General features: G+C 31.8%; 1 protein-coding gene across 1 annotated transcript; it reads right to left on the reverse strand.

Annotated features, from left to right (window-relative positions):
• Window positions 1–8,180: 8,180 nt before the first annotated feature.
• Window positions 8,181–9,380, reverse strand: LOC18033414 (transcriptional regulator SUPERMAN). The gene is made up of 2 exons (XM_006420077.2): window positions 9,270–9,380; window positions 8,181–9,124 (listed from the first exon to the last, which is right to left on the reverse strand). Exon 2 carries the CDS (start codon window positions 9,086–9,088, stop codon window positions 8,390–8,392), a length of 699 nt encoding a protein of 232 aa, XP_006420140.1. The 5' UTR covers window positions 9,089–9,124; window positions 9,270–9,380; the 3' UTR covers window positions 8,181–8,389.
• Window positions 9,381–12,382: the final 3,002 nt, after the last annotated feature.

The following is a 12,382-nucleotide window of genomic DNA, read 5'->3' on the forward strand; positions in this document are numbered from 1 at the left end:
ACAACCCAGTATACTTCTTGGTATCATCAACTCGTTGATTCTCAAAAATTTTAAGAGGCATTATTTTTGTGTGAACGTACATTGGATGCTATATCTAGGGTAACTTATTAAGCATTATTTCATGTCAACATCTACCTCCATCAAATACTAAGTCCTATTTTTCAAATTATCCATATGTTCCGATCTCATAATTTCATTTAATGCAAAAGCCTAAATTATTGACTCACTAAATGTCTAATTACAGAGATGAGAAGGGCAGGGATGAGCAGTTCAAAAAGAGTAAACGGATGTAAATCACTAGATAATTTCTTTAATGCAAAAGTCCCGAACACATATATGTCCTGTAGTGATCAACAATCTTATTGCTACATGCTTATTAGCTGGTTGTTCTTTGAATTTAAGACGGCAGAAGATTAATTAAGCATTGACCATTTCCTCAATCAAATCGGCTGCCGTTACACATAACTCAAGATTTGTTATTGTAGTCGATCGTAGTAACAAAATAATAATTTAAGCTTAATAAGATACAATGTCTGACAAATGGAAGGAGAAGGGCGTCAATGACAACAACGTAACTGCTGTATTAGCTAGGTGTACTACGGTAACTCCCAGACATTTTGTACCTTCTTTGCGGCAAAAATTCATACATCAAGACTCTTTTTGATTAATTGAACCCTATATATCTAAATCTTGGATCATTTTTCTATTGGTCAATTTAAAATTGAAACTTGGAATGTTTCTAATCGATTTCAATACTTTGCTACCACAAAGCAAGCCGGATTAAACTATTTGTGTTCATTGATTAATCCTAGAAAGCACGGTCCAAGGTCAGCTGGATTGAAATTAGTAACTAAATAAAATTTGATCTTGAATTTAACTCCCAATTTTTTTTCCCATTTGTTAGAACTTAAAATGGATTTTCCTATAGAAGGTTGTTGTTTCAACGACATATAAAAGGATGTAGATGTTGATGTTGTTGGCTAATGCTACATAGCCTACATTAAAACTTAAAAGAAAATTAAAAACATATTTTAGGTAAATGATGGATAAAGCTTTTGCTTTCAAAGGCATCAATCATGAACAGCCTCATCAGCTTGATTTTAAAGGTTAATTAGTGTAATTAAAATTCTGTGGTACTGTCGTTTCGCGACTCGGACAAATTTACAAGTGACTTTGTCAACTGATTGATCTTTTCTTTGAAATTGTATTGTTTATTCTTTCGTACATATAATATATAACAACATCTGATAGGGTACTTAGGATCCACGAAAACAATGTTGCGGATCAGCCGTTTACCAAAGCAATTATTTTGATAATCATTTAGTGTAATTTGGGCCAATTTTGGATCTTTAGATCCAGTTGGCCCAACCCAATTGGGTTTTTTGATTGGTTAATTGCTAGTAAAGATCATTAAGATTACTAATGGTGATAACTGATCTAAATGCTGAATGTTGTGCATACCCTAATCGGGTTATGCAAATAAAGATCATTAAGATTACTAATTCAACCTTATATTTTGAATTGCTATACATAGAATTTAATTAATTTAGATAATAAAGATGGTTTTCGGAGTTGTGTCATTGATCGAGAGTACCAATGGTTATTCTCTATCAAACTTTCATTTGATATTAATTAACATGATCAAAATGCAGAGAAATTGATGAGCAATCAATTAACTACCTCTAAAATAATCACCTATATACATGATCCTGGCCTTTTATAATAAATATCTCTGTAATGTGTGTACAATAATATTGTTTGAGCTCTCCTTTTATTGGCAATATATCTGCCTAGAATTGACCTTTTTTTCTTTCTTAAATAGAAAATTTTTATTAATCTAAGTCTAAAAGATAATAACCAAATTGGCTTGGGATTTCTTCCATTCAGACAACAATAAGCATACTTTGCTAATGCATTATATAGATGATAACAATCCTCGAAATATGCCCTAAACAAAATGTCAGTATATCTAGCTAGAGTTGACATTTTAATGTCTGTAACATCAAATTACAAGAACTTGATTAAGTATCCATCTCTTAGAACAATTTACTATTTTATTTTATTTTGTTTTGTTTGAATGGTAGGAGATAAGAAGAGACACTCTATCATTCGCATCGTAAATGAACAAAATTTGTTTCGCCCTTTTTGGCCAAACTTGATTAAACATTTAATTAAAGTGATATCATCCTTTGAGGTGTATTTACGTATGCTATGAATAATTTTATTTCTAAATTGAATGAGATCTTCACCTACAATAGTTGATGTTATCAGTAGTTAAATGTTAAAATTGGATCAGACTAATAAAAATTTCTCTTGTACGATTATTACAGTTTAATAGCAGAATAATTGTTTTCATAGGAGGATAGTTTAGTTAAAAAAATACATCATGTATATTAAGCATAAATGTAATCTTGTTGTTATTAAAATTTTTGTCATATGGAGCTTTATATTTGTATTTGTGCCGCCCAATAGGGCTTCTTTCATCTATTCTGATTAACCAAATTAATCTGATGTTTCTCTTCTGTTTCAAAAAGGACTAATTATAAGTGCTTACGACTTTATTGCGTACTTGAATTTGATGTAAGCGGCAAGTCATTCATGTATGAGACTGAATTCTGAACTCTTTTCATGTGCCACATGCTGAAATTTCCAAGATACCTTGCCTTATTAGACAATTACAACTATTTCTTCATCTCTGTCATTCCTGCAACTTGTAGGTACCATTCTATATGTAAAGACCATTCTTTTGTCTTTTAAGTTTTCAATAACTAAAATTAAAAAGAAAAAAAGTTACTTCTATGACGAGTCGTTCTCTAGTATACACGTTTGTTAGCTGCTAGAAAATGTCAAAAATTTTTGAACTCCAATGCATGAAACTCTTTATTGTTTTGTAATCAGTTATCTATAAGCAGCTCAAATAATCGTTTTGTAAAAATGTGAATTACTAAAGAGATAATATCAATCAACTATGAATAGTTCTTGAGTTACTTAAAAGTGAACTTGTAAATTGAGAACTGCTCCAAATTCAAGAACTATTCTCAACTAATATAAAATTATTTCTTTGATCCCTTTTAAATACAGACCAATCTGTCCACTCACAGATGAATTCCATTTGACCTAATATCTCATAAAAATTTATAAAACATAACTCATACTCAAAAATTAATTTACGAATTGAGAGATATTCCAAAAATATGCATTAAGAATTATTCTTAGTTGATGGAGAATTTTCCCAATTCTGTACCGTAGAATATTTCATTTTTTCCCACTAGTATATCTAATTTCATGAATAATAAGCAATAATCAAAGCATCTATATTATAGGGTGGTCATGTGACAACAATTATAATAAAAGTGCATACATGCATGTTATGTTGACACTTGAAAGCAATGTGCAAGGGACTTAGTGAAATGAATTAATTGAAGAAGGGCGTGAGCAAGATGTTGATATGCGCCGACTGGGCAATTCCTTTTTGCCATCCCTCTAATTATCTCTCTCTCTCTCTCTTTGTATATCACTTACACTACAACAAACACTTTGGTAATTTCCCTTCATTTTTATTTGTCTTCACTTCTTTTTTTCTTCTTTCACTCTCCACGTGTAGGGACCTTCCCATAACGTTTCCAAATTTTTGGGCAATAAAATTAATTAATGTGCCTGCAATAAGCTTTTTTAGGGTTGAGCTGGTCTAGCTTTTCATGTGATCATCACTTTCCCCAGTATCATTAATCATGTTATACGAATCAAACTAAATTTTTAGTCTTAGTAACTACGACCCATATTTTGTATTTATTATTTGGTATGTCTTATAGGTTTATAGCCTTTGATCTCATCATGTGACCAAAGAAAGGAACATTTTTCTTTGAAGTATCTCTAGTGGTAAGCACTTAATTTATAACACCTAAAAATGATAATTAATGAGTTAACAAGTTTTGTATCGAGAAAAATATTAATTTTCGATAATATTCTCGACTTATCCCTCTGTAACCGTAACTGAATAATGACAATTTTTTATTTTAATTCACAAAAATTATGGATTGATCATAAGCTAGTAAATGGAATAATTAGAAGTCAAAACTCAAAAACAAGAGATAGTAACACATATATAAGTACATGCAAGTCAACGTCACTTGGCCAAAAATAACAAAGAAAATAATATTCGGAAGTTACTTGACTTGATTAATTAATTTCTGAAACGCAATGTTAATTAACTTGTATTCGCAAGTATTTGTTTTTTAAAAGGATGATTGTGACTAATATAAAGCAGCTGGCGTTTTTTTTTTTACACCGTGCAAAATTTGGATTCATGACGTGAGCAAGATTAGTGACAAATAATTAAATGTGGTAAAGTCGTGAAAAACAGTGTCTAAAAAAAAAATTATTAATCGTAGAGTTAAAAGAAAATGTGATCCTAGGGATGACGTTAGATTAGTATTGTGTTGTTTGCCGAAACACGCAAAAAGATTATAAAGTTTTCTGGGCCAAATGAAAAAAAAAATTATTAAATCTCAAATTTAAATATTTAATTTAACTTAACACTTATAATCAATTTAGTTTGTCTGAGTAATTTTGGGGACTACTTCACACGTCATCAATTTCCAAGTGCTTTTCTGTATATTGGGAAGTGACTTTTACAAAATCTAGAACTGTTTTTTTATTCCTGAAATAATATAAAATAGATAAAAAAAAGTACCATATTATTCACTCTTGAAGTACACCCTCAAAATCTTTTTAATGATGAGAAAAAAAAAATGACGATCAATGTTCATATGATTATCCGAAAATTGCTATCGTGGCCTCGAATTGAACTGTTGAACTGTTTTTATATGAACCGCTTGACCCAGGAAAAAAAATTATTAATCGTAGAGTTAAAAGAAAATGTGATCCTAGGGATGACGTTAGATTAGTATTGTGTTGTTTGCCGAAACACGCAAAAAGATTATAAAGTTTTCTGGGCCAAATGAAAAAAAAAATTATTAAATCTCAAATTTAAATATTTAATTTAACTTAACACTTATAATCAATTTAGTTTGTCTGAGTAATTTTGGGGACTACTTCACACGTCATCAATTTCCAAGTGCTTTTCTGTATATTGGGAAGTGACTTTTACAAAATCTAGAACTGTTTTTTTATTCCTGAAATAATATAAAATAGATAAAAAAAAGTACCATATTATTCACTCTTGAAGTACACCCTCAAAATCTTTTTAATGATGAGAAAAAAAAAATGACGATCAATGTTCATATGATTATCCGAAAATTGCTATCGTGGCCTCGAATTGAACTGTTGAACTGTTTTTATATGAACCGCTTGACCCAGGAAAAAAAATTATTAAAACAAGATCCCACCATTATTAAACATTATTATTAATTAAATACAATTCATAATGCAACATTCTCTCCCTCAACTTTGAAGGAAGGGGATCAATCTCTCCACAAGTGACAATTTGTGGGATAAATTTCTCCGTAACCTTTTTTTATTCAGAAGCTGATGTTTGGCAGCACTACTAATTGACACTATACCAATCGTCTCGCTACGTTTCTAGTTGTATTATAATATATATTAAAAAAAAGCCATACATATATGTCGAAGGAAAAATTGGTAATTGCATCAACTTTGTACACTATCATTGACATTTACCTATTTTGTTTAAGATATATTTCATATTACATAAATCCCAAGCATGTTGGAAAGAGATAAAAGTATTTATAGAAAATGAGTATGTAAATATAATTCAGGGTCTAATTATCATGAAAAAGAAAAATAAAGAACGAGTGGCCCATTAATAATCAGAAAGAACAGTACAAATTTATAACATCATTCACAGCTGAGCAGCGACTAGTACTCGGAGGGTTAATTAGGTTGGGTGAGGTGGTGGGGAAAGGTTAATTTGTAAGTATATGGATGTGTGTCTGAAAGAATGAGTGCTACAATGGGAAAGAATTTTGGGTCTCTCAGTTCTCTGTAATGCTTTGAACTCGTCATTCTCTTTTAAGGAAATGTCATCATACCATTTGACACCTAGGCATTGTCGGGAACATGCAAACCCCTCAGCTTTTGGGAAAATGCATCCAAACACATCACTCACTAGTCGCTGCTTCTGTTTCACATCATTTCTTTTCATTTACTTGGCATACATGTTACAGTTTTACCTGATAGAGATTGCTTACATCTTTCTCGTGTAACTTTTCAGTTTCATTTATCACTACGATACATTGTACTAATTAAATTATACATGCAACTTTTCAGATTTTTTTTCCCCATTTTTCTTTTGTATATTAATCTTTGGCAACCCTACTTAGAAATTTAGGTCTCTGTTCAATCTTGCTTAGATTACTCTATGCAATCTGGATGTCCGGGCTCCAAATGGGTAGGATTTGCCTTTTAATTTAGAAGATAATATTATTTTCCATTTTGTACAAGCGGACTTGAATACTTGTTCGTATTTGTAGGAAGAAATGTACTTTTACCGTCTGACTAATGAGTATGATTCCCTCAATACCACGAATATGAGCTACTTGAAGTTTTATGATTGAATCATGAAGAACACGAATTTGAGCGTAAAAACATGTTCGGAAGATAATGGCATTTGGGGTGGTCTAGTCTTATTTAAACTCATGAATTACGAAGTGATGAGACTTGGATCAATAAAGACAGGACTATGGGTAGTTGGTGGCTTATAGACTTGCTTATTGTTTTAAATTAAATGACATGTTTGTTAATCATTTTTTTTTTCTCTTTCGAACAGTATACAAATACAATAATGAATTTTGCATTGGAACTTGGTTTCAATTATGACATATATGCTATCATGATTGTAATAATGCACAATGTAAGATGAATGTATTGAAAAAGACTTATCAAAAAAGTTTGGGCAGTCAATTTTGTTAATTTTGTGTGGTTGTAGATTTTGATTTCCATAAACAATTACATTTGTTCCAGTGATTCAAACAAAAGAGTTGTTCTTTTTTGGAGCATGACCTAATCCATGCCATCTTTTCCAAAAACGCAGCTTGCATTCCAGAACACATCCAGATACCAATTGCGACATTGGATTGCAGTATGAAATTTTGTTGTATTGCTATTTGCTAAATGATGAATTAATTAAGGTTATGATGAAAAACAAGGTGCCTACTCGTTAACTTGGTTTTTAAATTATATATGATCACTAAACTAAAGAAAAAGCCGCTTAACTTCAACTGACATTCACATGTTTAGACTAGTATTTAATTAATTGGTAATGATTATTTTTAAGTACAAATTCCATATATAAGACATGCACCATCATGCAATAACAACACTTTTAATTTAATATTATTATATATATGAAAGTATCTCAGTTCAATTGTTTATCAATTTTCACAGGTCTCCCTTAATTTGGTTAGGCAGGTAGCAAACCAATTTATTTATTGATCTTCTTCTAATTAATTACTTATATTATAATGTCAAAGTATCTCAGTTAATTTTTAATGATATATAAGTATATGTCCTGTCACTCTGGTCACCCTTATTTTTGGTTAGGCAGGTAACAAACCACCATGCATGCTGCTATAGCTAGTCCGAGAGACCCTTCCATTTTTTTTTTTTTTAAATTTATCTTTTTGTTAACTTAACTTCATCTTCTTCTCATATGTTTTCTTTGCTTTTCCCCATATCCTCCATTAAAGAGTACCACAGATTAGTTTATGCTATGCAAGTAGAATAGCCACAAAATAAGCCATATATACATTTCTTTTTCTTTCTTTCTTTTTTTTTTATTTTTTTGTAAAGGCCATATATCCACGTGAACACTTTTTGTTTTAATTTATTAAATCAGCTATTTTTGTTGTTAAGTTACAGTTAACCTAACAAGAACCTCATACCAACAGCAGAAAATAATTAACCTAACAAGAGCCTCATGCCAACGGAAAAATAATTACTAGAGCAAAGAAGAAGAAACAAGAAAAAAAAATTATAAAAAAATAAAAATGACGAAGCAGCTATTTGATGAGGTAAAAGCTCTCCTCTCTCTCTCTCTCTCTCTTTGTGTGTCCCTCTCTCTCTGTGAAGTATGAGTCAAAACTCAAAGCAAAGTAATCATAGTGCAAAAAGATTACAATAATATATATTTGTTAAGCAAGACACTTTTCTAAGGGATAGATTATGGAATTTGAAAATTTCATTAAGTAAATATTTAAGCAGCTGTGACATTTAGTATCATCATCACCACCATCATCAATCTTAGCTGCAAAATCTTACATCGAAGCATCTCCTACATATATCTGTGCTTCTTCATTACTTGAATTTGAAAACAGTAAATATATAAATGCAGAAATGATCACAAATTGGTGTAGTGGGCCAACTACAGCAATTTGTGTTCATAAATTAATGTAGCTTAGCTTACATTTGTCTAAGAGTACCCCAATCGAAGCTCCAAATCTAAATCCTCCTTTGAGTCACTGATCACTCCAATTTCCAAGTCCAACCTAACAATCTCACCACCTTTCTTTGATAGCTTAAATCCATCATCTTCTTCGGTGAATCCACCAAATTCTTTGGCCCCGGAAAACGATTTTTCATTCTTTTTCACTGAATCTTTGGGGCTTAGAGCACCAGTTAGGGCACTCCATTTCTTGATTTCACTTGAAGAAGCTGAAGATTGAGAAGAAAAAGAAGAAAAAGGAGAAACCAAAGGTGGGGTAGAGAAATTAGGGTTAGGGTTAGGGTTAGGGTTAGGGTTAAGGTTAAGGTTGAGCAAAGGGTACTGACCATTGTTAATGTTATTATTAACAATAATATCCTTTGGAGTCGGAGGTGATATCCTCAGCCTGGCCCTGTCTCTTCTATGAACATTCATATGACCACCAAGAGCTTGAGCAGATCTGAATTCTCTTTTACAGAAACTACATGTGTAAGATCTTGGTGGCCATGAAAACCCACTTAGATATTCTTCTCCATAGCTCTGCTGCTGCCGCTGCTGGCAGGAATCTTTCATCTTGTTGCCACTGTTTTGGTTGTTGTAGCCGTTGCAGTTGCTGATGCTGTCCCTAGTGAATCTACTGCCAATTTTGTGATCTTTCAAGCTGTTGCTCATAATGTTCCTCTCCATGGATATGCTTTTTGGCTTTGTTAATCAGTCAGAGACCTATACAAAGATCAAAGACACATAAGAAAAAACGGTCTGTAGCTTCACATCAATTATAAAGAGACCAAGAAACTAAAACAACAAAACGAAAAAAAAAATATTATAAAAAGACAAAAATCTTGCCCATGTCTAAAAAGTAACTGACCTGAGAAAATATCAAAGAGCCCCATCAAATTTCTAAACCACAAGGTGAAAATCCCATTGGAGGGTATCACTGCAGAGGATCCTAGCCAAACGTTTGGTCACTACTACTTACTATTTGAAGAACCTCGTTATGCTAGCTTTGCACTCCTGTTTGTCAAATCTAAACAGATTTAGCTGTGTCCTTTTTACTTGTAACTTTTTATATATTTGTGTGTGTGTGTGTATACAATTTGGTTCTGCAATATACATTTGTAAAGAAATTATTAACTGTAGAGAAATTGGTAGATGGGCGTGGTTAAATGAGCTTGCAAACTTGTCCTATTACCATTGGTTAAAATCAGACATAGTTAGAGGAGGGAGAAATGTTTTAATTAAAAAATTAAAATGATTTCTTTCTTCCTTTTCCTTTTTTTTCTTTTATCGTGTCCCACAGGGTTCACCGGTCATTAATGCCTAATTAATGGCTAATTAGTGGTTATCATGCTCTTCCATCCATGTCACCAGACAGGAAGATCTAGCACCAGAATTAAATTTCAAATGCTTGCACTGGCTCTTACTGTTCATGTTGAATTGAATGAATCCAACATTCTGTATTCTGCCACCAAGAGACATGCATGAATTAAAGATACATTCTTGAGTTCAGGGACCATCGTAATTACTTATTCATTCATGTAAAGGTTAAATGAAATAAAGAAACTTTATGATAGTTCTAACATACAAAAACATATATCTCGTTTACTTCATAGACGCTATAAATACAGGATATATAGAGAAAACGAGATAAGTGATTTAAAACTAACAAAATCTATTGTCAAGTTAATTTGGACGCAAAAATTATTAAACAAGTTGAGAAGAGAGAGAAGTATTACCAATCTTATAATTAACTGAATAATCCATTCTATAAAAGTTCAAGTAATAAAAATTAGGAACAAAATTTTTGCAAGTTAACAACTATGATTCATGAATGAGATTTCATTGTTTTTTATATAAATGTAATTAATTTCCTCTCTTCTTGGCCATTTACTCAAGCATGCAAATCATTTTAAGCGCCTTCAAAAGACACGGGTGTACGTTATATTCTTTGTTTTAATGAATAATCAAATGAAATATTCAAATTCGTGTTTTTTAAATGCAAATGAAGTTTAAACATATGTTTATCAATAAACGGTTATGTAAAAAATAAAGAAAATAAAAATGAAGAGTGTAAAGTAATTACTTGGTGTTATGACACGGTCGCATGTGAGACTACCATTAGTTAGGTGGTGAGTAGTAATGCAACTCTCTTTAGAAGGGAATATGGATGTGTATTTTCTTTTTCTTGTTAAATTTTTCTTTCAAATATTTGAAAACTGATCCACCTTACTGTGGGGTCGATATTGGTGCTAGACCATTATATAGTTTTATAATGTAATAGTATAAAGAGAGAAAAAAAAAAGAAGACACACTAATGTTGAAAGACAATTATGGTGCTTTTACTAATCAGTAATAAGAATAGACTGGAATCAGAACGGGCTAGAATCAAAATGAGGAATGGAGAAATCAAAATAAATTGGTTATTTTAGTAGTATGAATCAGAATCAGAATGAGTTGTATTGCAATTGATGTGTTTATTTTGTCATAGAATTAGAATCAGAATGAGTTAGATTGTTTTAAATTACCAAAAAGTCCTTAATTAACTATTGTCACAATTATTATTTTGTACTCTAATAATTATGATTACTATTATCCATAAAATTATTGTTATCAATAATAATAATCATCATCATCATCATCATCAACAACAACAACAACAAAAAATCGTAATTATCATCGACATCATCATCATCATTAGGATCAAAATCATTGACATGATGGCTGCTATTGCTGGTTCGATGTTCGTGATGAGACGTATGCTGCTGGTAGTGGTTCGACATTTGTGACGACGATGGTTGTTACTGGTTTGACTGTTGTTGGTGGCTCGACATGGTGCTGCTAATTTGAATTTGCTTAGATGTATCTGGGATTAATTTGTTTTGATTTTCATCCAATTTTGTTTTTTTTATGATTATTTAAATCTAGGATAAAATGGAAATTAGGGAATTTAGACAGGGACAAAAAAGGTCAATATCAAAAATGAGAGTTTGATTCCCAATCCCCCCACCGTGCCTTGGGCATCAAAACTCTAGTAATGAATCCCAAATTTGTGGGTTCCGCATGAATTTCATTTCAATTTCATGCTTCGAATTTGTAAGTAAAACCATCATTAATTCCGATTCTAAAATTTCCATTTCGATTACTGATAAGTAAACACACCATTAAATCTTTGGTCTCTCGATCAATCATTCGAGGAGAAATTATGATTTATGAGAGTTAATAGATTATTAGAAAGCGAAAGTAAAATCTAGTTCAACATCAAACCTAGTCAACAGGCCAAATTAAAATAAAAATTAATCGATTTTGAATTCTTATTTTTCACACCCACTTTGTCTTAACTTGCATTATAAATTATGAAGCTTCGGTAGATGCACCACTAAAGAGTAGTAGTATATAGGGTTAGTTGTGTGTGGCATGGACTGCCGCTAGCACTAGCAAATATCATTTCATTCAGAAAAAGCTTTGATTCAAGAACCCAATTGCAGGAAATCTCAGTGCACTCAGTGAGAGGGGAGAGTAAGTTTGATCAAAGAAACTCAAATAAACAAAAGATCCCCTGCTGCAGTTAGCTTTGAGAAATTTGAAGTTTTATTGAAAGACTAGAAAGCCAATTAGGAGAATGCATCCCATGCTAAATATGGCCGTGATTTTACAAGGTTATTTAGCCGAGATTGCAGTGTTTACCCGCAGTGTAACAAGTTGCCGTCTCTTCCACTCATGGCTGAAGGCTGAAGGTTAAGCTAATAAAGCTAATTAAAAGCTACTTTAATTCATGTGGATACGATAAATTGTTTCCATGTTTGTGTATGACAAAAAAGACAAATGCGAAAGAGAGAGCATAAGACCAAATTTATAAAAGCCCTTGAGGGTTGAGCTAGCTATAACCATTTGGTTCTATTTACTATTTAGCTCGTTCGAAAAAACATTCCATCAGTATCTTGGCTCTGCTACTCTGTTAGCTATGTAAGTGGTAATGTGTTG

Source organism: Citrus clementina, unplaced genomic scaffold, assembly GCF_000493195.1.
Source record: "Citrus clementina cultivar Clemenules unplaced genomic scaffold, Citrus_clementina_v1.0 scaffold_9, whole genome shotgun sequence".
In the NCBI taxonomy this organism is placed as follows: Eukaryota; Viridiplantae; Streptophyta; class Magnoliopsida; order Sapindales; family Rutaceae; genus Citrus; species Citrus x clementina.